This window comes from Lepidochelys kempii, chromosome 18 (genome assembly GCF_965140285.1).
Source record: "Lepidochelys kempii isolate rLepKem1 chromosome 18, rLepKem1.hap1, whole genome shotgun sequence".
Taxonomy (NCBI): Eukaryota; Metazoa; Chordata; order Testudines; family Cheloniidae; genus Lepidochelys; species Lepidochelys kempii.
This window is the reverse complement of record NC_136397.1, coordinates 1,370,545-1,397,004: the sequence shown is the minus strand read 5'-3', so window position 1 is coordinate 1,397,004 and position 26,460 is coordinate 1,370,545. Positions and strand designations below refer to the sequence as shown.

The window sequence follows — 26,460 nt, the reverse complement described above, 5'->3', positions numbered from 1 at the left end:
CAAACCAGAGCGAGCATGTTTTGAATGAAAATGGTGAGTGAATTTTCAGTAGTCATGGAACTGAAGTGACTGATGGCATGGATTTCAACAAGGCATAGTGCAAGCAAGTGCTGTATAAATTTCCACACAGTTGTCTGCCAATACACTGTAATACGGATCTGCTAATCTTGTCAGTGATATGGATTTACTTGTGCAATTATGTGGCTTTTATGGTGTGCACAAATGGGAACTAGGATGAGACTGTTAGATTCGTTTATACGTGTCTTGCAATTAGATTTGAAAGTGTCTTCATACGTGAAAGGCTAGTAGGTTGGTACACAAACCCTCTTTACCACATAACTCTTTCAGTGTTTTGTCATGGCTTGCCTTGTCAGCAAGTTAAGGAAGTATGGGCTGGATGAATGCACTATAAGGTGGGTAGAAAGTTGGCTAGATTGTTGGGCTCAACGGGTAGTGATCAATGGTTCCATGTCTAGTTGGCAGCCGGTGTCAAGTGGAGTGCCCCAGGTGTCGGTCCTGGGGCCGGTTTTGTTCAATATCTTCATAAATGATCTGGAGGATGGTGTGGATTGCACTCTCAGCAAATTTGCGGATGATACTAAACTGGGAGGAGTGGTAGATACGCTGGAGGGCAGGGATAGGATACAGAGGGACCTAGACAAATTGGAGGATTGGGCCAAAAGAAATCTGATGAGGTTCAATAAGGATAAGTGCAGGGTCCTGCACTTAGGACGGAAGAACCCAATGCACAGCTACAGACTAGGGACCGAATGGCTAGGCAGCAGTTCTGTGGAAAAGGACCTAGGGGTGACAGTGGACGAGAAGCTGGATATGAGCCAGCAGTGTGTCCTTGTTGCCAAGAAGGCCAGTGGCATTTTGGAATGTATAAGTAGGGGCATAGTGAGCAGATCGAGGGACGTGATCGTCCCCCTCTATTCGACATTGGTGAGGCCTCATCTGGAGTACTGTGTCCAGTTTTGGGCCCCACACTACAAGAAGGATGTGGATAAATTGGAGAGAGTCCAGCGAAGGGCAACAAGAATGATTAGGGGTCTGGAACATATGAGTTATGAGGAGAGGCTGAGGGAACTGGGATTGTTTAGTCTGCAGAAGAGAAGAATGAGGAGGGATTTGATAGCTGCTTTCAACTACCTGAGAGGTAGTTCCAGAGAGGATGGTTCTAGACTATTCTTAGTGGTGGAAGAGGACAGGACAAGGAGTAATGGTCTCAAGTTGCAGTGGGGGAGATTTAGGTTGGATATTAGGAAAAACTTTTTCACTAGGAGGGTGGTGAAACACTGGAATGCGTTACCTAGGGAGGTGGTGGAATCTCCTTCCTTAGAAGTTTTTAAGGTCAGGCTTGACAAAGCTCTGGCTGGGATGATTTAATTGGGTATGGGTCCTGCTTTTGAGCAGGGGGTTGGACTAGATGACCTCCTGAGGTCCCTTCTAACCCTGATATTCTATGATTCTATGAAGGATGTAAGTGCTTGAGATCATTATCCTGTGACAACATTTCATTCCATTGGCATTATCACTTAATGAAAGCCAAACTAAACTCCAGTAGTGACCATTAGTATGTTGTGATGTTCTTTTATCAGCAGCAAGCATTTATGCTGTCAAAGTGAAATGTTTAACATTCCTATTATAAGCACCTATACTCAGGGGTTGTCTAACTCTGGCAAAAATGTGTTTTAGGCTGAAACTTGGCATGCAGGGCATCAGCCCACAAGCATTTTTTTCATGTAATCAGTTTAGCCATTTGAATATCTCAGATGATTTTGCTTCAACAATGTGGATTAATCACTTAGTCAAACAGAGACTGGCTTTTGAAGTGTCCAAAATTGTGTGTAAAAGTTGTATACAGCACAGAAAAGATGTCAAATATGTTTTGTTAACAAGCATTAAAGAACTGTTTGTTGACAAACATATCAAGCACACTCAGAGATATACAAGTTAGTGCACTATTCAGTACATTTAGTGTTTAAACCAGAGACCAAAGGTCACTCTGGCGCGGCGTGTGTGTTATACCCTTTTGCCAATACAAATGATCTTTCTCTACTGTACCGTCAGCATTCTTCATGTGTGGTTTTGAATAGGCTAAACTGTCCCACTCTGCCTACTTTGTGGGAGGTGGTAAGTGCCATCATTCAAAAGAAAAATTTACATTCCTCCAGCAGTGAAGTTTAGAGAAAATTTGAATCATACCAGTTTTGAATTACTCAGCCTCAGGGGAATTGACCCCTCCTTTCTATGTGCAATTCAAAAATAGCTTTGTTGTTTAAAACCAAATTCAGTTGAAACGTCAGTAATAGGCTAATAGTTTTACCAAAAACATAATTTACTAGCCTGAGCTTACATGTTTAAAATAGACAGGAAGATTCTGCTTAGTCCTAAAACATGCTTTTACTGTGACCTCCTATCTTAATAGTCTCTATTTTTCAAAACTTCCCGTTGGACACTGGGGGTATGTTTACACTACGAAATTAGGAGGAATTTATAGAAGTCGATTTTTTAGAAAGCGATTTTATACGGTCGATTGTGTGTGTCCCCACTAAGCGCATTAAGTCAGTGGAGTGTGTCCACAGTACCGAGGCTAGTGTCGACTTTCAGAGCGTTGCACTGTGGGTAGCTATCCCACAGTTCCCACAGTCTCCACCGCCCATTGGAATTCTGGGTTGAGCTCCCAATACCTGATGGGGCAAAAACATTGTCGAGGGTGGTTTTGGGTACATGTCATCAGTCGCCCCTCCCTCTGTGAAAGCAACGGCAGACAATCATTTTGCACCTTTTTTTCCGTGCTGGTGCCATACTGCTTTCAGCAGATGGTGCAGTAGGGCTGCAAACCATCATCATCGAACGACCACTTCCACTGCCACTCTGCTCTCCTTGTGCTATAAATCCACCTCACAGGTCCTCCATATGACCGTCATCATCCACCGCTTCCGCTGCAACTCTGCTCGGCTGCTCTTGTCTCGCCATACCACGCCAAGCGTGCAGCCCACTCAGCTGTTGTGTCCTGGTAGCAGACGGTGCGGTAGGTCTTCACAACTGGTATTCCAACCACTGCTTCCCCTGCAACTCAGCTCTCCTGCAGACGCCATACCACGGCAAGCATGGAGCCCGCTCAAATCACCGCAGCAGTTATGAACGTTGTAAACACCTCACGCATTATCATGCAGTTTATGCAGAACCAGAACCTGCATAAGCAGGCGAGGAGGTGATGGCAACGTGGTGACAAGACCGATGAGGACATGGACACAGACTTCTTTCAAAGCACGGGCCACGGCAATTTGGCCATCCTAGTGATAATGGGGCAGGCTCATGCCATGGAACGCCGATTCTGGGCCCGGGAAACCAGTCTGCAAACGATTCTGGGCCCGGGACTGCATAGTGTTGCAGGTCTGGGATGATTCCCAGTGGCTGCGAAACTTTCGCATACATAAGGGAACTTTCATGGAACTTTGTGACTTGCTTTCCCCTGCCCTGAAGCGCAAGAATACCAAGATGAGAGCAGCCCTCACAGTTCACAAGCAAGTGGCGATAGCCCTCTGGAAGCTTGCAACACCAAACAGCTACTGGTCAGTTGGGAATCAATTTGGAGTGGGCAAATCTACTGTGGGGGCTTCTGTGATCCAAGTAGCCAACGCAATCACTGAGCTGCTGCTATCAACGGTAGTGACTCTGAGAAATGTGCAGGTCATAGTGGATGGCTTTGCTGCAATGGGATTCCCTAACTGTGATGGGGCGATAGACGGAACGCATATCCCTATCTTGGGACTGGAGCACTAAGGCAGCCAGTACATAAACCGAAAGGGGTACTTTTCAGTGGTGCTGCAAGCACTGGTGGATCACAAGGGACGTTTCACCAACATCAACATGGGATGGCCGGGAAAAGTACATGACGCTCGCATCTTCAGGAACTCTGGTCTGTATGAACAGATGCAGCAAGGGACTTACTTTCCAGACCAGAAAACAACCATTGGGGATGTTGAAATGCCTATAGTTATCCTTGGGGACCCAGCCTACCCCTTAATGCCATGGCTCATGAATCCATACACAAGCACCCTGGACAGTAGTCAGGAGCTGTTCAAACTATAGGCTGAGCAAGTGCAGAATGGTGGTAGAAAGAAAAGAAGTACTTGTGGCACCTTAGAGACTAACCAATTTATTTGAGCATAAGCTTTCGTGAGCTACAGCTCACTTCATCAGAGCTGTAGCTCACGAAAGCTCATGCTCAAATAAATTGGTTAGTCTGTAAGGTGCCACAAGTCCTCCTTTTCTTTTTGTGAAGACAGACTAACACAGCTGCTACTCTGAAACCTGTCATAATGGTGGTAGAATGTGCATTTGGACATTTAAAAGCGCGCTGGCACAGTTTACTGACTCGGTTAGACCTCAGCGAAACCAATATTCCCACTGTTATTACTGCTTGCTGTGCACTCCACAATATCTGTGAGAGTAAGGGGGGAAATGTACGTGGCGGGGTGCGAAGTTGAGGCAAATCGCCTGGCTGCTGATTACACGCAGTCAGACACCAGGGCAATTAGAAGAGCACACCAGGGCATACTGCGCATCAGAGAAGCTTTGAAAACCAGTTTCCTGGCTGACCAGGCTACAGCGTGACCGTTCTGTTTGTTTCTCCTTGATGAAAACCTGCCCCCTTGGTTCACTCTACTTCCCTGTAAGCCAAGCACCCTCCCCGCCCCCCTTTGATCACCACTTGCAGAGGCAATAAAGTCATTGTTGTTTCAAATTCATCCATTCTTTATTAATTCGTCACACAAATGGGGGATAACTGCCACGGTAGCCTAGGGGCAGGGGAGGGAGGAGGGAAGGACAAGGCCACACTGCACTTCAAAACTTATTGAATGCCAGCCTTCTGTTGCTTGGGCAGTCCTCTGGGGTGGAGTGGTTGGGTGCCCGGAGCTGCTCGCGCGCCCCCTCCCTCCCCACGCTCTTGGGCTTCTGGGTGAGGAGGCTATGGAACTTGGGGAGGAGGGCGGTTGATTACACAAGGGCTGCAGTAACAGTCTGTGCCTTTGCTGCACCTCAACCATATGCTGGAGCATATCAGTTTGATCCTCCAGTAGCCTCAGCATTGCATCCTGCCTCATCTCATCACGCTGCCGCCACCTCTCCTGTTGCTCCAGCCATCTATCCTCTTGCGTGTCCCTCCTTTCCTCGCGTTCATTTTGTGCTTTCCTGGACTCTGACATTGTCTGCCTCCATGCATTCTGCTAGGCTCTTTCAGTGCAGGAGGACTGCATGAGCTCAGAGACCATTTCATCGCGAGTGCGTGTTTTTTGCCTTCTTATCTGCACTAGCCTCTGGGACAGAGATGCTAGTGGCAGCGTTGAAACATTTGCAGCTGCTGGAGGGAAAAAAGGGAGAGTAAAATTGAAAAAGACCATTTAAAAGGCCATTTAAGGCCATTTAAAAGGAGGAGCTGACGTTTTCAGGTTAACGTGCAGCACAAACCCAACTATACCTCCCCCCCCCCGTACCCAATTCTCTGGGGTGATGGCTTCACCCCTTGCCCCACTGCATGGCTTACAGCGGAGATGATTTCTTTTCAGCCACAGGCAAACAGCCCAGCAGGAACAGCCATCTCTGAATGTCCCCTTAATAAAATTCCTCTGTTTCAACCAGGTGACCATGAATGATATCACTCTCCTAGGATAACACAGAGAGATAAAGAATGGATGTTGCTTGAAACACCGGGACCGCATGCTGCCATGCTTTCTTATGCAGTGATTCAAAACTATGTGCTACTGGCCTGGCGTGGTAAAGTGTCCTACCATGGAGGACGCAATAAGGCTGCCCTCCCCAGAAACCTTTTGCAAAGGCTTTGGGAGTACCTCCAGGAGAGCTTCATTGAGATATCCTTGGAGGATTTCCGCTCCATCCCCAGACACGTTAACAGACTTTTCCAGTAGCTGTATTGACTGCGAATGAATCCCAAGTCTTCAGGGCAAATTAATCATTAAACACGCTTGCTTTTAAACCATGTATTATATTTACAAAGGTACACTCACCAGAGGTGCCTTCTCCGCCTTCAAGGCCTGGGAGCCCAGGTTGGGAGGGTATTGGCTCCAGGGTGATAAACAGTTCCTGGCTGTCTGGGAGAACGGCTTCTCCACTTGCCTGGTATGTGCTATCTTCAACCTCCCCCTCCTCATCATCTTCCTTGTCCCCAGAATCCTCATCCCTGTTGCGTGAGACTCCCTTGCAGGAGAAGGGAAGCGGCATGTCTGGGGATCTGACCCCGAGTGGGCGTTTGCCTCTTTGTTTTTTTGTTAGGTTTGCCTGAGCTCCCTAAGTTTCACGCGGCACTGCTGCGGGTCCCTGTTATAGCCTCTGTCCTTCATGCCCTTGGAGATTTTTGCAAATATTTTGGCATTTCGTCTTTTGGAACGGAGTTCTGATAGCACGGATTCGTCTCCCTATACAGCTCTTTTGCGATTCTGCGACTCCATGGTCACCTCTGCTGATGATATCTGCACAGTCACTTGTGCTGATCAGCTTGCCACGGAGGCCAAAAAGGAAATGAAATTCAAAAGTTTGCTGGGCTTTTCCTGTCTACGTGGCCAGTGCATCCGAGTTGAGAGTGCTGTCCAGAGTGGTCACAATGGAGCACTCTGGGATAGCTCCCGGAGGCCAATAACCATCTAATTGCATCCCCACTACCCCAAATTCGACCTGGCTATGTCGATTTCAGCGTAATCCCCTCGACGGGGAGGAGTACAGAAATCAATTTTAAGAGCCCATTAAGTAGACAAAAATGGCTTTGTTGTGTGGATGGGTGCAGGATTAAATCGATCTAACGCTGCTAAATTCGACCTAAACTCGTAGTGTAGACCAGGGCTGGGAATCAGTTCCACAGAGCTTAAGCAGTGTGGTGGGATTGAAGAGGTTCTGATTGATAGGTAGCAGCCATCCTATTTCAGTTGTGATGATGGCTGACAGAGGGAAGAGTGTCTTCTATTTGTCCCTTTAATCTGCATTGCGCAGATACCAAGCTGGAAGCTAGACCAGTTTACTGTCTGAGAGGAATTCATAACAGTAGCAGGGTGAACTGTTGATTGATTGTATTGTCACCCACAGCTATTACTTGAGTACTGGAGCATGTATTGTGAGCCGTGAGTATTAAAGGGGATATAATAAAGAATTTTTTTGTCCTAGTTGTTGAATGTTGGACCAAGAAGATCACAGCAAAGCCAGAGGAGGGAGCCCAGGAAGATCATCACTGTATGTGTGAAAGAAGATGTCCACCTGAAGAAAGCAGAAAATGCCTGGAAGCCAAGCCTGAAAAGAGACAGCCAGGCTGAGGACCCAGAAAATATAAAAACCCAGGTGAGAACAGTCTCAACACACTTTGTGAATGCCAGTGAACTTCTGGAGTGGTCTTACACACAGTTAATTGAATCCTCAATAGACACTAACATTTCATTCTATTAACACTGGAACGATGGTAGTTTCTTCTTGCTGCTGTGATACTCTTGTCTGGACAATAACCCTAGCAGCACTGCTGTCCAGTTTGAGTCACAGTTCAGATCTGACTTTATTTTTTTGTTTTACTCTTATTCAGAGTTAAAATTGGGTCACTTCATATATAAAGAGAGTGAAGACAGGGAATACCAGACAACCTACTACCTCTCTACCAAGATTATTTTTATGCAACTATTTTACTTGAATATTTCTGCCTTCCCCTTAAAAATAAACAACCTCCAACTTTCAGTGTAGCACAGAACTTCCTTTTCATCCCATTGTAGAATGTATTTCTGTACTGAGCCTGAGCGGCACTAAGATTCTTCTGTAGATTTCCCTTTAGCAAAGACCCGCCCATGCCCACACTGCTGTATCTCAGACTTTCTCTGTAGGTTTCTCTCCCTCCGCTCTTTCATGCTCTTTCATGGGATAACCACAGCGGAATATTTTTGGAGTACAGTGGAATTTTGTTCCAGTTGACAAATACAAACTTGACCAAATGAATATAAAATTATCTGTCTTAGAGTAAATATAGTAAAAGCTTGTTACCTCTATTGATAAAAAAAAACAAAGCTTCTTCAAGTTAAACTTAACTATAGAACATAAATGACTGCTTCTGAAGTTATTCCAGATAAAAAAAATTTCAAGTGCCCAAGTCCTATTTTCAAAAGTGACTTAGGCATTTAGGAGCCTGTGTCACTAAAAGTCAATGAGACTTTGGTTCCTAACTGCCTATGTTACTTCTGAATCACATAGACACTTTAGAAAGGGTTGCCCCTCTTCTTCTATTGCTGTTAATCCATAGATGAGTTAATATTAAAGGTGAACTGAAAAGCTTTTTACCTTAGAAAACTGAGAGAGGTGCATGTTCCTGCACTTCCTGGTCCTTTAGATACAGGTGAAGTTATCAACTGTTACAGGAGAGATCCACAAAATCCATCTTGTGGGTAAGTGGCGGCAGAACTGACTTTCAAGTATTTTGTTATAAAATGTACAGTGGAGCCTGCCTCCACTGGAATGGGGATATAGTGAAATTCTATTAATTGTCAAGTACAGTGAAAATCACTCATAGTTTCAAAGCACTGCAGATTGCAATTCCAATAATAGGAAACCTCTGTTTGTGAGTAATAATTAATACAATTTTGATGCGGAGTAGATAGGACTGTGTTTAAGGACTTGTCTGGGGGTTTCACGGTATGTATGTCTGATCAGTTCTGGACATACATTCTGTTAGTGACTTGGCATCTTAAAAACTCCTTTTAAAAGTTTTTCTGTTCACCTTTAAAATGCATACCAGTTTATTATTCAGATCACCTCCTATAATCTTGCTGTGTTTGTGCTCTGCACTTATTGTTGTTTTTACTGACATGTTTAGGAGTTGTTCCGCAAGGTACGAAGTATCTTAAACAAATTGACACCACAGATGTTCAATCAGCTAATGAAGCAAGTAACAGACCTGACTGTAGACACAGAAGAGAGGCTAAAAGGAGTCATTGACCTGGTCTTTGAGAAAGCCATCGATGAGCCCAGCTTCTCTGTGGCTTATGCAAATATGTGTAGATGTCTTGTAACGGTAAGAGTGGCAAAAGTCAATCAGGAGTTTCCTGTGGGTAAGTTCTCCCCTTGCTGGACATCATTCCCATGGACTAAAATGGGAATTATGTAAACACATCCAGGGCAGAATTATACCCTTTAGTATTTTTATTGAACTTCTTAGTGTAGCTGAGAAAATCTTATATTACAAAATTGTGTTTACATGTATATATTGGCCACACATGCACCCAGAAAACCCAGAGTGAAATTGACTAGGAGTGATGTTAAACTGAGGTCCAGATTTGTAGCTATTGGGTGCTGAGCACCTTTGAAAATTTGGTGATTAAATTGCAGTTCAGTCCTAAAAGTAGCTCCATAAAAACAGGTTTCAGAGTAACAGCCGTGTTAGTCTGTATTCGCAAAAAGAAAAGGAGTACTTGTGGCACCTTAGAGACTAACCAATTTATTTGAGCATAAGCTTTCGTGAGCTACAGCTCACTTCCGATGAAGTGAGCTGTAGCTCACGAAAGCTTATGCTCAAATAAATTGGTTAGTCTCTAAGGTGCCACAAGTACTCCTTTTCTTTTTCCATAAAAACAGGATTCCAGATTCAAGTTGTGTCACTGATTTCCAGAGCAAATTTGTTCAGTTTGCGAGTAGAAAGCTGAGGCAATTTCTACATTCCAGCCCCACAAACTGACCCTGGGCTCTGACAATCAATCCACTTTTTTTTATCTTGAGCCTCATGGTTTTGTAGTCCCAACTGTGTTCTCAGTTACACTTATAGTGGCTTTTTGCAGTGTTTATGATGTATTATGTAAAAGCATATTTACACAAACTTTTTAAAGCTGTTTATTTATTTGATAGAGAGAAGGCTTTGATGTGTATCGTGTAAATCTGTATCGAGGCACATTTTAAACTAAAAAGTAGGTATCCTGACTCATTACTGCAGTGACTGTCATGAAAACAGGTACACAGTTCATCAATGTGATACTTCATAACCACTCCAGTAGTGATTCAGTAACAGAATGGTGCAAATGCCATCTTGAAATGGACATGCAGATTAAAGAACTATTACTGATTTATGATAGAATTTAATGCCTTTTTGGAATTGACCTCATCAGATCCAGAGTTCATTTCAGGCCACAGGATTGTGCCCTGGCCAGATAATTCCAATTCTACATAGAACTTGAGTGATTTTTATCCTAATGGTGCACCATGACAAATAATACAGTCGAGGATTGCTGGCCATGCTATTGGCAGTAAAAGTGAGATTTTCCTTATGTTAGACATCAGTCACCCTACTAGTGTCAGTCATTAGACCTGTTACGATATCTAACACAATAGGTACTTTAAAAATGAAAGGAAAAATGGAGATTGAGGGTGGAGAAAAGAGGGGTAGAAGTAGAGAAGAGGAGGGAAAACAGAGAAGAAGAGGTAGTGATGGAGAGAACTAATCCTACCAGAAATAGCACCTCTTGTCACTCACAGACAAGAAGCACTGCCTCCAGAAAAGCCATTTCAGGCATCAGAAAGTTTCAGGCGAGATAGGGGAGGGCCGAATCACCAATCTTAAGGTAAGAAACATTTACCCGTAACATTTGGGGAATGACCCTTATTTTTCCAAGTGTTGATCCCTGTTTTTGTCATTGGTAGAGCACTGCCCCAGAGTGGCACATTTCTGAAATGAACCCTGCAAATCATGGACCTGATAAGATTTAGCTATGGTGTACGTACTGTTACATAGGCAATACATACAGAGTGCTCTGTGAATGTTTATTAACAATAATATATATTGTTGTGGCATAGCTCTGGAATCTGAAACGCATAATACAAATCTGTATTTTAAAATGTTCTTATTTTTAAAAAATCATGAATCATAAACAGGATTCTTTGTAGGGAAACCATAATCTACTTCTACGCTAAGATGTTGTCAGACAAGGTTTAGTATGGAGAAAATTTTCATATCTGAATTTTGTTGTCTAATGAAAACACTGGCAAGATGGTTGTCTAATGAAAAACACTGGCAAGATGATTGTCTAATCAAAAACATGGTTGTCTAATGAGAACACTGGCAAGATGCTTAACTGTAGTAGCCTTGCAATCTCTGCTATTACTGTTTATAAAATATGTAATAAAATGTAACTGAGAGTGCATAGCTGAGATCCTTTGTATGGCAAGGTTTAATTGTGCTTTTCCCTGTGTTTTTCTTCCACTGGATACAGCTGAAAGTACCTATGGCAGACAAGCCTGGGAGCACAGTAAATTTCCGCAAGTTGCTACTGAATCGTTGCCAGAAGGAATTTGAAAAAGACAAAGCCGATGATGATGTCTTTGAGAAGAAGCAAAAAGAACTTGAAGCTTCTACCACTGTGAGTTTCTTCATAAAATCTCAGTGATCTTTGATAGTCCAATCATAGAAGACTAGAGCTGAAGGAGACCTCAGGAGGTCATCTAGTCCAACCCCTTGCTCAAAGCAGGACCAACCCCAACTAAATCATCCCAGCCAGGGCAATCTTGAAGGACTGAATCATAGACTATCAGGGTTGGAAGAGACCTCAGGAGGTCATCTAGTCCAACCCCCTGCTCAAAGCAGGACCAATCCCCAACTAAATCATACGACTGCTGTGGATGCTTTGGAAAATTTTGATTTCCTATGTTGCTGTGGTTGGGTTTCATAAAAAGGCTATTTGCATTAACTGAAGCCCTTATGATTATATGTTTCATAGTTTGGGGAGTAAGAGGTTGGGAATGTGAACAGCAGTAACTCTAGCTTTTCAGAAGCATGTGCTACTGTGTGGTTTCCATTTGCATGCTTTCTAGAATTCCCCTTTCTGTTCTACAGCAAGAGGAGAAGACGCGACTCCATGAGGAGCTGGAGGAGGCCAAGGACAAGGCTCGACGGAGATCCATCGGAAACATCAAATTCATTGGTGAACTCTTCAAACTTAAAATGCTGACAGAGGCCATCATGCATGACTGTGTGGTGAAGCTGCTTAAGAACCATGATGAAGAATCCCTGGAGTGCCTTTGCCGCCTGCTCACCACCATCGGCAAGGACTTGGACTTTGAGAAAGCAAAGGTAAAGAAAGGACTGAGTGACAGTGGCTGAACAGGGATGCAAAAGTGGGGGCTCAGTACTTTCCATTGCCGTTGTTTTCTCTAGGAATTTCTGTCATGTTCTATTAAATCAGATGCTGAGAATGTTTCATCCCCACCCTGTCACATTGCCTTCCCACCCCTTTCCAATATATTATGTACTGTTGGCTACATTAAGCACTAGCTGAAATATTTTAATTCCTTTTGCTGTTTAGCTGTTTCCAAGTAATTCACCCAGCTACACAACCTGAAAAGTATTTGACATACATAATATCTTCCTTTTACACATGGAATCTTAATCTGTCAACCGCAGTCCCCAAAGCCTTAAAATGTATTCCGGTTTCTTTGCTCCTTGGGGATTGTGTTACATATGGAAATACATCTTCAAATGAATTGTTCATGGTAACATCTGCAAGGCACATTGACTGACCTAAACTTCCTCATTATCAAAGCAATCACAGGCTTAGACAAAAAGAAAAGGAGCATTTGTGGCACCTTAGAGACTAACAAATTTATTTGAGCATAAGCTTTCGTGAGCTACAGCGCACTTCATCGGCTGTAGCTCACGAAAGCTTATGCTCAAATAAATTTGTTAGTCTCTAAGGTGCCACAAGTACTCCTTTTCTTTTTGCAAATACTGACTAACACGGCTGTTACTCTGAAACCAGGCTTAGACAAGTCTTCTGATTGTATTGTCTTCTCTGAAAATTCACCTTGTGTTATGTTGTGATCACAACCTGTAGTGTGATCATAGAATCATAGAATATCAGGGTTGGAAAGGACCTCTGGAGGTCATCTAGTCCAAACCCCTGCTTGAAGCAGGACCAATCCCCAATTTTAGCCCCGATCCCTAAATGGCCCCCTCAAGGATTGAACTCACAACCCTGGGTTTATCAGGCCAATGCTCAAACCACTGAGCTATCCCTCCCCCCTGAGGCAGATGTTTCACACTGCACTGCTACATTGTCCTTCCCCTATTTTTCCAGTAGATGTAAGTGTAGTTTAGTGCATTAAACGTTAGATTAACTCAATCCCATTGGCATTAATCATCTGCTTCTATTTCACACAAGCCAGGCAAGGGATGAAGACGTATTCAGATTTGTCTGCCAGATCTCAATCAGACACAACTCTGGAAACTGAGCTAATTGTTTTCAGCTGCTCTTAGAAGGGAGTTTCCTTGCAGCTTGGTGGATTGCAGGGATCACAATGGAAACCAATCCTGATCCTTACAATGATCCCTCGATGGATTGTTTGGGGGACCGTGGGCTGAGCCTAGTGGCCTGCTAGGCAAGGCTGAGAGCTTCTTAACGAGGCTTTGATCTCTAAGCCCTTTAGCACCCATCAAGCCTTAACCAGGGTCAGGGCTGCTCAGGGAGACCCGGGCTTTAAAATGCCTGCTCCTAAGCGACCAGAGGAGCTAGCAAACAGGAGTGGCTAACAGAGGAGTTTTGAGAGGGAGGAGTGTGAGGGGAGCTAGATACACTTAACATTCTTTAAAGTTAAAGCCAAAAATACCTGGGTAAAAAATCAAAGAACAACAAAGGAATGAGCTTCAGGAGTTAAAAGAGAAGTCCAGCAACAGAGTGGGGGCTATCCAATTTATTGCACTCAATGCAGCATGTATGATTACCTGCCCTATGGGTGCATTTGGTGCAAGGAGCTCCTGGCCCTCAGAGACCATGTACGGGCTTTGGAGACCAGAGTGGCTGAACTGGAGGAGCTAAGGAAGACAGAGACTTTCCAGGACACAATAGAACAGTCCCACCTCTGGTCTGACAGCCTCTGTGCTCTTGAGGAGGATGGAAATCTCATGGAAGGAGAACATCCAACTGGGGCAGAGGGAAACGATCCCATAGTTGAGACCCTTCTTCCAGATCATGTTGTGGTATCCTCTCACACTGAGGATACCTCTCCCAGGGAGGGAAGTCCAGTTATTAAGAAGAGACAGGTATTAGTAATGGTGATTCGATCATTAGAAACATAGAGAGCTGGGTTTGCGATGACCGGGAGAACCGCATGGTGACTTGCCTGCCTGTTGTGAAGGTTGCGGATGTCTCAAGACATCTAGATACACTTATGTGTAGTGCTGTGGGGGAGCCGGTGGTCATGGTACATGTTGATACCAGAGATATAGGAAAGGATAGGAGAGAGGTCCTGAAGACCTAATTTAGGCTGCTAGATAAGAGATTGAAGTTCAGGACCTCCATGGTAATCGTCTCTGAAATTCTTCCAGTTCCATGCGCAGGCCCAGTTAGACAGGCAGAACTGCAAGGTCTCAGTGCGTGGATAAGATGATGGTGTAGTGAGGAGGGGTTTAGATTTATTAGGAACTGGGGAAACTTTTGGGAAAGGGGGAGCTGATTCAGGAAGGATGGGAAGTGCTTATATACCGATGCTAGGAGTCTAAATAATAAGATGGGTGAACTAGAGTGCCTCATATTAAATGAGGATATTGAAATGTGGCGGAATGAGGATAATCAATGGGACACAGTAATACCAGGGTACAAAGTATATCGGAAGGACAGAATAGGTCATGCTGGTGCAGGAGTGGTACTATATGTGAAAGAAATGAATCAAATGAAGTAAAAATCTTAAATCAATCAAACTGTACCATAGAATCTCTGTGGATAGTAATTCCATGCTCTAATAATAAGAATATAGCGGTAGAGATATATTACCGACCACCTGACCAGGATGGTCATAGTGACTGTGAAATGCTCGGGGAGATTAGAGAGGCTATTCGGATTAAAAATTCTATAATAATAATGGGGATTTCAGCTATCTCCATATTGACTGAATACATGTCATCTTGGGATGGGATGCAGAGATAACGTTTCTTGACACCTTAAATGACTGCTTCTTGGAGCCGCTAGTCCTGGAACCCACAAGAGGAGAGGCAATTCTTGATTTAGGCCTAAGTGGAGCACAGGATCTGGTCCAAGAGGTGAATATAGCTGGACCCCTTGGTAATAGTGACCATAATATAATTAAATTTAACATCCCTGTGGCAGGGAAAACACCACAGCAGCCCAACACTGTAGCATTTAATTTCAGAAAGGGGGACTAAACAAAAATAAGGAGGTTAGTGAAACAGAAATTAAAGGTACGGCACCAAAAGTGAAATCCCTGCAAGCTGCATGGAAACTCTTTAAAGACACCATAATAGAGGCTCAACTTAAATGTCCACCCCAAATTAAAAAACATAGTAAGAGAACCAAAAAAGTGCCACTGTGGCTGAACAACAAAGTAAAAGAAGCAGTGAGAGGCAAAAAGGCTTCCTTTTCAAAAGTGAGGAAAATAGAAAGGAACATAAACTCTGGCAGATGGGAGATTCCCAAACCTGAGCCATTCTTTTTAGGTGACAAATCTGAGGAACTGCCCCAGATTGAGGTGTCATTAGAGGAGGTTTTGGAACAAATTGATAAACTAAACACTGATTTGTCACCAGAACAAATAGATAAACTAAACAGTGATTAGTCACCAGGACTGCAATGGCCTTTTCTCATTTGAGTGCTCCTTTAGCGTCTCCATCGTCCAGGGGCCCCACTGGTTGTTTAGCAGCTTCCTGCTTCTGATGTACTTAACAAAAAATTTGCTGTTACTTTTGGTGTCTTTGGCTCATTGTTCTTCAAATTCATTTTTGGCTGTCCTAATGATATTTTTATGCCTCATCTGCCAGAGTTTATGTTCCTTTCTATTTTCCTCACTTTTGAAAAGGAAGCCTTTTTACCTCTCACTGCTTCTTTTACTTTGTTGTTCAGCCACGGTGGCACTTTTTTGGTTCTCTTACTATGTTTTTTAATTTGGGGTGGACATTTAAGTTGAGCCTCTGTTATGCAGTCTTTAAAGAGTTTCCATGCAGCTTGCAGGGATTTCACTTTTGGTGCCGTACCTTTAATTTCTGTTTCACTAACCTCCTTATTTTTGTTTAGTCCCCCTTTCTGAAATTAAATGCTACAGTGTTGGGCTGCTGTGGTGTTTTCCCTGCCACAGGGATGTTAAATTTAATTATATTATGGTCACTATTACCAAGGGGTCCAGCTATATTCACCTCTTGGACCAGATCCTGTGCTCCACTTAGGCCTAAATCAAGAATTGCCTCTCCTCTTGTGAGTTTCAGGACTAGCGGCTCCAAGAAGCAGTCGTTTAAGGTGTCAAGAAACGTTATCTCTGCATCCCATCCCAAGATGACATGTATTCAGTCAATATGGGGATAGTTGAAATCCCCCATTATTATTATTACTGAGTTTTTAATTTGAATAGCCTCTCTAATCTCCCCGAGCATTTCACAGTCACTATAACCATCCTGGTCAGGTGGTCGGTAATATATCCCTACTGCTATATTCTTATTAGAAGAAGAAAGTACAATTACTTACCAAACAGTAACTGTGGCTCTTTGAGATGTTGTAGTCAGTGTGAATCCCATGACTCACCCTTCATCCCCGCTTTTCAGAGTCCTCAGCTAAATGGGCTTTGAATTGCAAAGGAACTGAGGGAGGGCCATGACCCCTCTATGGGAGTACAAGGAGGCACAGGATATATGTGCGGCCCTGGCAGACACAGCTATTAAAAGAAATCTGGTCTCATGCACATGGAATCCACATTGACTACAACATCTTGAACAACCTCAATTACTATAGGGTAAGTAACTGTACTTTCCCTCAATTCCTCCCCTTCTCAGTATCTACACACTAGCTGCATCACTCAAGGCTTCAATCCTGCACCATTGATGTCGGTAAGAGTTCTGTCACTAAGGGTATGACTTACACCGCAACTGGAGGCGTGATTGTAGCACATATAAACATACCCGAGCTAGCTTTTACCTTGCTGGCTTGGGTTTGGGTACCATTAGCAGTGAAGCTGCAGCAGTCTGGGCTAGCCACCCAAGTACAAGTCCACCAGTGATCCTTGTAATGTACTCAGGTGACTACCCTGTTCCACCGTGGCTTCACTGTTATTGGTACCCAAGACATCTAGAGTAAAGCTAGCTTATGTCTGTCTACATGTGCTGCAATCACACCTCTGATTGTAGTGTAGACAGACCCTCGCTTCCTAGGATCAGGAGCGGGCTCGTAGGCTGTACTTACTGTTAGGATATAGATATTCAGGCCTGTCTGTAAAGGCCTATACTCTAAGAATTTAGGTGTATTCTTATCACTTGGCTAGTTATAGAGGTATAAAAGAAAGTATCAAAATCACCATCTGCCGGTGTAAGAGTCTTCTCCTACTGTGACAGTCTGAGGCCCTGTTCTTAGGCTAAGGACTTTGGCTAAGCAGCAGAGGCAGCCATAAGCTGGGAAGCGAACGGTCACATCCTCACACTGAAACCTAGTCACATTGAAAGAAGGTGCTATTGGGCTGTTAGGAATACAATCCTGTCCTGATAATGCCTATCGCCTCCAGAGAAAGGGAAGTGCTTAGAAGATGTAAAAGGAAACTTAGTTTGATAGCATCCTGTCTGGCAAGAACTCACTTATCAATAGCTAGGATGTGAAATCCTCATTTCTGTGTTTGTTCTATCACTGTAGTCCCCATTTCCCTATTGTTTGCCTGCATGATCTCTGTCTGGTTCTGTGATTGTTTCTGTCTGCTGTATAGTTAATTTTGCTGGGTGTGAACTAATTGAGGTGGTGGGATATAATTGGTTAAATAATCATGTTGGGATTGGTTGGTTTAATTTTAGTGGAATGATTGGTTAAGGTATAGCTAAGCAGAACTCAAGTTTTACTATATAGTCTGCAGTCAATCAGGAAGTGAGTGTGTGTGTGGGGGGGGGGGAGTGGGAACAGGGAATGGGGGTGAGGAAATTGGAATCATGTTTAGCTAAGGGCAGGAATGGGAACAGGGCCACAGGTAAGGTTCTGTGGTGTCAGAGCTGGGAAGAGGGACACTAAGGAAGGAAACTGGAATCATGCTTGCTGGAAGTTCACCCCAATAAACATCAAATTGTTTGCACCTTCGGACTTCAGGTATTGTTGCTCTCTGTTCATGCGAGAAGGACCAGGGAAGTAAGTGGGTGAAGGAATAAGCCCCCTAACACTTAGTGTATTGTTTTTTCTATTCTTATTGCTTATTTATGTTAATACTCTTTCTGCCAAATTCATTAACTTCATTAGAATTACAACACCAGGGTTGAATTTGACCCCTTATATTTACTTTCTAATAATAGCGGGAACATTTTATTAAGCATTTTCATTGTAGCTGAAATGCTAGCAATAGTTACAATTAAAGTTGCTGGAGAATTTCCTGTTTAAGTATCTGTTTTCCATCACTCATTGCTTTCTGAAACTTTCACCTTTAAGGATGACATTTTCCGGGATTGGCCCATGCCCAAGAGTTAATTTTTTAAAAAAAAGTTGGAAGGAAAAGGGTTCCACGGTTTTTGAATGAGAGGACTGAAAAAATTAAACTTTTTGGTTATTAACAAAAAATCTTGCAACTTCTTTTTTTATAACATTTCTAGCTCCAAAATGACTGGTGGTTGAAATTTGAGAGTTTGGCAAGCCCTTGATAAATAGAAGTGCCCTTCAGTGTCCTAGTGAAAATTGATTTTAATGTGGCCAAATGTATGAGCTTTTGGGGAAAAAACACGCTTCTTGTCAGTAAATGATAGCACTATTTGTAATGAGAACGTAACTGACTGAAAGGATATTGTGTATATAGATGTGGCAACTTATCTATGTAGTCAAAATATATTGAAAGTTTGCAGTGAATTAGGCAGGGATCTGTAGAATCCCATTGTCATTCCCCTGCCATCATGTAAGCATGCTTTGGGCCATACACACATAAGTCCAGTACATGCATGAAAGTGTGCATGACCTGATGCACATTTTCACACAGAGCAAATCTAGATCCCTGAATCAATCATACCGTGCCTTGCAGCAATGATCAGTAGACTACTCTGGGACAAAATTGATTGCCCAGGTAAAGTTGCATTCCGTTGTTCTTCTGAGAGTTGATGGCATTTGTGTCTTTTTTTTATAGCCCCGTATGGACCAGTATTTTAATCAAATGGAGAAGATTGTGAAAGAGAGAAAAACGTCCTCCAGGATTCGGTTCATGCTTCAGGATGTAATAGACCTAAGGCTGGTATGTACCCACTGAAGTAAGTAAAAGAGCACGGTCATTGGCACTACTGTAATGGAATATCCCTCAAATGAGAGTAATAATTATTGATTACAGTAGTAGGAATGATGAAAGGAAAATATGTACCCTTTTTGCTCATCCCAGATGTCCGGTCATTTGAAAGGTAAGAAGTACTCTCACCCCCACACCCCCACTTTATTGAGGGCTAAGAGATTAGTGTTTGGTGGACAGATTAATTGCTTCACATGTTTAGGACACTTAGGACCTGTCTACACTGCAAATACAGGCATGTGTTTGTAATGAGTTTTTGAAACACTTACCAACCCGATTACAACAAATACAGCTCAGCTTTTGTCCAAAGTAGGTTTGGGGTTTTTTTATAAACAATATAAACTTGTATCATTTGTTGCGTGTCTATTCTTAGTGCTCTGCTTAACCATATATGTGTAAATGCATTCTGGGTAGCTGTCTCAAAGTGCTGGAACTGAAGACAGAGTGCCCAGAGAACATGAGCACATTGCCACACCAGCAGCACTCTGGGGTGCTCTTAACATACAGAGGTTTGAGATGACTAGCCAGTCTGGTTACACAAGGGTGTTCAGAAGCCCTCTATACATCAAGGAAAAAAGGTTGCTCAGTTTGTTACAGGAAGTTACGAGTCTCAGCCTGTACTGCAAGCAAGAATGATAATATGGTTAGCTACTGTGATTACTAGTTGATTACAGTACACCCTCGCTATAACGAACCTGTTGGGATCCAAGCCTTTTGTTCATTGTAGCCAGGGGTTCGTTATAGCGAAAGGACAATAAAAAAAAAAATGGGCAGAGGGGCTGAGACCTGGGCTGTGAGTCCCAGGCGGCTGGGGCTTCAGGCATCTGCCCTGCATGGCTGGGGCTGGGGCTTCAGGCATCTGCCCTGCATGGCTGGGGCTGGGGCTTCGGGCGTCTGCCCAGCATGGCTGGGGCTGGGGCTTCGGGCATCTGCCCTGCATGGCTGGGGCTGGGGCTTCGGGCGTCTGCCCTGCGCGGCTGAGGCTGGGGCTGGGGCTTCGGGCGTCTGCCCTGCATGGCTGGGGCTGGGGCTTCGGGCGTCTGCCCTGCATGGCTGGGGCTGGGGCTGGGGCTTCGGGCGTCTGCCCTGCATGGCTGGGGCTGGGGCTTCGGGCGTCTGCCCTGCACGGCTGGGGCTGGGGCTGGGGCTGGGGCTGGGGCTCCGGCCCGTCTGCCCTGCATGGCTGGGGCTCCGGGCATCTGCCCTGCATGGCTGAGGCTGGGGCTCCGGCCCGTCTGCCCTGCACGGCTGGGGCTGGGGCTCCGGCCCGTCTGCCCTGCGCGGCTGGGGCTGGGGCTCCGGCCCGTCTGCCCTGCGCGGCTGGGGCTGGGGCTCCGGCCCGTCTGCCCTGCGCGGCTGGGGCTGGGGCTCCGGCCCGTCTGCCCTGCGCGGCTGGGGCTGGGGCTCCGGCCCGTCTGCCCTGCGCGGCTGGGGCTGGGGCTCCGGCCCGTCTGCCCTGCGCGGCTGAGGCTGGGGCTCCGGCCCGTCTGCCCTGCGCGGCTGGGGCTGGGGCTCCGGCCCGTCTGCCCTGCATGGGCAGCCACACGTGGCTGGGGCTGGGGCTCCGAGCTGTCAGCCACGCACGGCAGTGGGGTTGGGGCTCCGGGCTGTTAGCCATGCACAGCAGTGGGGTTGGGGCTTCGGGCCGTCTTCCCCGCATGACTGGGGCTGCAGCTTTGGGCCGTCTGCCCTGCATGGCTGGGGTTGGGGCTTCGAGCTGTCTGCCCTGCATGGCTGGGGCTCCGAGCTGTCAGCCATTCACAGCAGTGGGGTTGGGGCTCCAGGCTGTCAGCCCTGTGTGGCGGGTTTGGGGCTCCAGGCTTCAGCCCTGCGCACTGGGGCTCCGGCTTCAGCCCTTGGCAGGGGGAGATGGGATAGGGGCCTACTCCTTAGTTTCTGCCCTTGGGCTCAACGTGTGACGCTGGATAAAAATTGTTGGTTATTTTACAATAGAGTACTTACTGTAGTTGGGATCCAGGGACCGGGTTTGTTATACCCAAAGGTTCATAATAAGGAAGGGCCTTATAGTGAGGATGTACTTATTAACCATATTGTGTGTGGACACAAATTACCTTTAGAGCCAGCCATATCAATAACTGGTTCCAAACTTGTCTGAAAGTTAGTGAAGATGAGTCCAATCTAAACTAAAAATGTAAACAAATCTAAAAATGTAGCCAGACTAAAGCTTAATACATAACCCGGGCTTTAACGCCGTTACATAGTATAATTGAGGTCATCTACACTGAAAATTGTAAAAGCGGTTGTAGCCAGGTCAAGAAACAACCATGGTATATTTGGATCCTTTGTGTTTTTGGGTACATGAATCTGTACAGTATGGGGTCTAGTGACAGCATCAGTCACCTAAGTTTTTCTTGTGCATAAAGGTTCCACTTCTTTTCCCAAAGAGTTCTTATTTGGCCCATATTAGATTCTTTTATAGTGTGGGGTAGTGTTTCTCAAAGCAAGTTATTCCAGCCCCTGTTGATTCGGGACCAAGTAAACTGTCTCACATTAGTATATATTGAGTCTTGGATTAACTGGCAAATCACAGTTTTCTGCAAAAATACACCCTATTACTGCTCTTTTGGATCAGTTGTTGTTTTCATTGTCTTTCCAGAGGTGGAAGAAACATGCTGGCAAACACTGAAATTATGTAACCTATTTGGAGTAACAGCAACTTCCCCTCAAAGACATCTCTTTCCTATTAAGTTGGTATTAAGTTATGCTGCATAGGATAGAAAAGATAATGATCTGAAGACTTTTATAGCACAAGTGGTTAAAGCAGCCTTGCATGTTATGTCAGTCATGTTCTTTTATGAAGGTGGATCCTTGTTACAGAAGCCAAATTCAATGATATATATTTGCATTATATATACATTCTACTATTGTAAGTCTGAGGCTAGAAATGGGGTACGGGTTAGGTGACCCAGCTCCACAGCATCCTTTTCACTGGTGGTCCTTCTAATTTAAAGATACATGTACTCTAAAGACACTAACAGTGACATATAGAGTACAGACCGTGCACGCCCAGCTAGTACAGAAGTAAATAGCAGTGTAGACAGTGAGGCACAGCTTAGGTGTGTAGAGAAGAAGAGAGTGCCCTACATTACTGAAGCCCCAGGATATATACCATACATGGGCTAGCTACATGCCCAAGCAGTGCCTCCCGCATCTGCAGTGTTATTTTTAGCAGTGCAGTGTCCTGCTGCCTCCCTGCTGCCACAGCCTTTTCCCACAAAGTGAAAGGCTGAGGCACGGGAGAAAGACTCTGGTATCAGGAAAAGGATCTGGCAGCTCTCAGCTGACTTCCCCCTGCCAGAGCCTTTCCTCATTGCAGTAAAAGGCTCTGGCAGTGGAGAGCTTTTTGAGCCTTTCACTGCAGCATGTAGCTACACATTGTGCTTGTATTCCACATGCTGCTGTAAATGTAGACATAATCCTTAAGGGTATGTCTACTCTGCAATTAAAAACCCATGGCTGGCCTGTGCCAGCTGATTTGGGCTCACAGGGCTGTTTAATTGCAGTGTAGACGTTTGGGCTCAGGCTGGAGCCCAGGCACTAGGGGGACCCTGCGAGGTGATAGGGTCCCAGAGTTTGGGTTTCACCCTGAGTCAGATTGTCTTCATCGCAATTAAACAGCCGCGCAGCCTAGGCCACGGGCCAGCATTTGGTATCTGATTGCAGTGTAAACATATCCTAAGGGTGAGAGGATTACTGGGAAGCTAGCTATTGAACTGTGTATGCCACTTTTACAACCTTACTCTCATCATGTCCATGATATCACATTTACTAGGCTTCTCTGTAAATACCACAGAACTCATTTTTGGTTCTTATGTACCTCCTTATACAGTGCAACTGGGTATCCCGGAGAGCAGATCAAGGCCCCAAGACTATTGAGCAGATTCATAAAGAAGCAAAAATTGAAGAGCAAGAAGAGCAGAGAAAGGTCCAGCAACTCATGACCAAAGAGAAGAGAAGACCAGGTAAAGAACCACACAAATTAGCTCTCATTTCACTGTGGGCACCCACTGCCCACTGTTCAGAATCTCATAAAAAAGGCACAAATCTGTTAAGGAATATCTGTCATGGACATGAATGAGATTGGAAGAGGAGAAAAATCTGAGGATACTTTCTCCAACATCCCTCTACAGTATCAAGCACCATCCACCCTCCCAGAGAAGCTGGTTTCTCCTGCTACAGTGATCACTGATGAGATAGCTAACACTGTTGACAAAAAGAAAAGGAGTACTAGTGGCACCTTAGAGACTAACCAATTTATTTGAGCATAAGCTTTCGTGAGCTATAGCTCACGACATTGGATGCATTCAGTGGAAAATACAGTGACCAAAAGGTTTTCTTCCCCCCGCCTCCCCCTGCTCTCCTGCTAGTAATAGCTCATCTTAAGTGATCACTCTCCTTACAGTGTGTATGATAAAACCCATTTTTTCATGTTCTGTGTGTATATAAATCTCCTCACTGTATTTTCCACTGAATGCATCCATTGAAGTGAGCTCACGAAAGCTTATGCTCAAATAAATTGGTTAGTCTCTAGGGTGCCACAAGTACTCCTTTTCTTTTTGTGAATACAGACTAACACGGCTGCTACTCTGAAACCTGATTGTTGACAAAGAGGGTCTCCTGGAAATCTGGTTCTGTTGCCTGCTCTGCATTGACTTCTTATGTGTGTTCTTTTTGGGAAAATCACTTAAGTTCTCAAATGCCTCAGTTTCCTTATTTGTAAAATTGTAATTACACCATATGGGTGGTTGCTTAAATGTTACATTTATGTGAAGCCCTGCACTTCTCTGGGGCTTCACAGGGATCTCAGAGTATTATAATTACTATTTAGGAGTCATATTCTGCCTGTCTTACTCACATTGAGTATCATAGAATCATAGAATATTAGGGTTGGAAGGGACCTCAGGAGGTCATCTAGTCCAATCCCCTGCTGAAAGCAGGACCAACACCAACTAAATCATCTTACTTCATGAATACTGTGATTTCAACAAATGGGAGTACTCCCATAGTAAGGTGCAATTCAGTGTGTGAAAGGGTGTGGTAGCCTGACCTTCAGTTGTTGTTAGGCATCAAAATTAAACACCCATTAAGATGAATAGAGGCTGTCCATACCTTTCTGAGCTGTTGTACCAAAATCAGCCGTACTAAAAGCTGGTCTGGATCCTTTTGATTTCAGTAGCATCACACTTGGTTATCCTAGCACTGAGTTGTCTCATTGTTTTGGCCAGTCTCAGCAGTTTCAGTTAGACAGCAGTGCACTGATCCATGGTCAGAATTTTTTCTCCATAACCATAATGGCTAGAATCTTTTTTTCTAAATGTAATTTTCTAAATTATTCTGAACTGATGGGGCCACTAGAGATGTGATACAATCTACACCAAGTACCAGCTCAGTCCAAGGCCTGGATCCAGAAAAAAATAAAACAAAAAGTAACTTTAAACAAATTTTCAGTATAAAATGGCTTATGAGAATACAAGTATGGAGAGCAGTTTTACATATAAGAACCAGTAGGTAAAGAAATGTGATAAAACAAGAAAGTAAGATAAAACAGTTGGCAAGCAACGAATCAATTGTGAAGGAAGAATGCTTGGCAGACCTAATGCAGAATAGTCTTCTATGGGATATTAAACAAGAGGTACAATAAAAAAAGGAAGAAGACAAAGTGCATATTGGCTTCTATTTTTAATGCTGCTACAATTTATAGAATTATAGAATCATAGAATATCAGGGTTGGAAGGGACCTCAGGAGGTCATCTAGTTCAACCCCCTGCTCACAGCAGGACCAATCCCCAACTAAATCATCCCAGCCAGGGCTTTGTCAAGCCTGACCTTAAAAACCTCAAAGGAAGGAGATTTGACTACCTCCCTAGGTAACACATTCCAGTGCTTCACTACCCTCCTGGTGAAAAAGTTTTTCCTAATATCCAACCTAAACCTCCCGCACTGCAACTTGAGACCATTACTCCTTGTTCTGTCATCTGCTACCATTGAGAACAGTCTACATCCATCCTCTTTGGAACCCCCTTTCAGGTAGCTGAAAGCAGCTATCAAATCCCCCCCTCATTCTTCTCTTCTGCAGACTAATAATGGTGGGAAAGAAATTCTACCTGAACCTCTTGAAGTGATTCCTCATTCAGGCTGAAATGTGTGTGTGTTGAATCTATGCAGTGAGTGCCACTGTTTCAGGTAGCAGGAAGCCATTTCTTCTGCCTCTTTTTGGAGCTTTTTATTTTGCACAATACATGCAAATGACTACATCAGAACACCAAGAACACAGGCTGAGAAAACAGTGCTGTAGTCAGAGGGAAATATCACAAAAGTTTGCCCTTCAAAATTGTGGTTCTTTCTCAGGCCTGTTTATAATACAACAATTAATAATCTACATATGCCACAGTTCCTGAGGTAACTGCACCTCTAACCCATTCAGGTGGCCTCCTTAAGAGCACTCCACTTAAGTCTCATGCTTCTAACTATCACCTTGCTCAGGGCGGAGGTCTGTGATTCCCCCTCTAGACCAGAAATTTGGGCTGCAATTCCTCATGCAATTCACTGTTGTTATCCCAGCTGGTCTAAGTTTAGTTCAGCATCTGCAGCTCTGCTTTCTTTCAGTTCAATGACAGGCACTAACCAGTGGCCAGTCAGCCTTCATAAAGAAAATATTATTCAGAACAAAAGCATTACAGAGAAAACCTATCTTAAAAACAGTAAACAACTCACATGCAGGTCTCAGTTTACCAGGCAAATCCATCTTAAACATGAAAACCCTGATAGGAACAAAGTACTTCAGACCCTTCCTGCAGGTCTGCCCCTCTTGGTCGCAGTGTCATGCTAATTCTTGGATTGAGTGAGAGTGACTCCCTCCCATGTTAGGGTGACCACTTTATACAGCTCTCAGTTCTTTGTTTGGTAATCATCTTTAACCAGATCAAACTAGCATATGCCATTTCTCCCAAAAGATGAGCCCTCTCTAGTCTTGCCACCTGCCTAGGAATTTTCATTAATTACCCCCCAAATGATGTTAGTTCCTGCAGTAAACCCCTGTAACTCCCCCATGGAGCCAGAATATAATCTGTAGCTCAGAAAGATATACATAACATTTATAAAGTTGATACAATAGTCTTTGAATATCCCATGCCTCTATAATATCTAATCTAGAATAAACCTCTAAAATTCATGCTTAAC

The 26,460-nt window shown here is 44.2% G+C and overlaps 1 protein-coding gene across 17 annotated transcripts in view; it reads left to right on the top strand.

Annotated features, from left to right (window-relative positions):
- Positions 1 to 26,460, top strand: part of EIF4G3 (eukaryotic translation initiation factor 4 gamma 3) — a 441,067-nt gene that overhangs the window by 344,347 nt on the left and 70,260 nt on the right. For all 17 annotated transcript variants that reach the window (XM_073316601.2, XM_073316590.2, XM_073316588.2 and 14 more), the window contains 6 exons: positions 7,186 to 7,356; positions 8,867 to 9,064; positions 11,250 to 11,396; positions 11,870 to 12,106; positions 19,108 to 19,212; positions 23,111 to 23,243. In XM_073316601.2, coding sequence (XP_073172702.1) covers positions 7,186 to 7,356; positions 8,867 to 9,064; positions 11,250 to 11,396; positions 11,870 to 12,106; positions 19,108 to 19,212; positions 23,111 to 23,243 — 991 coding nt within the window. The remainder of the gene's footprint in view (positions 1 to 7,185; positions 7,357 to 8,866; positions 9,065 to 11,249; positions 11,397 to 11,869; positions 12,107 to 19,107; positions 19,213 to 23,110; positions 23,244 to 26,460) is intronic.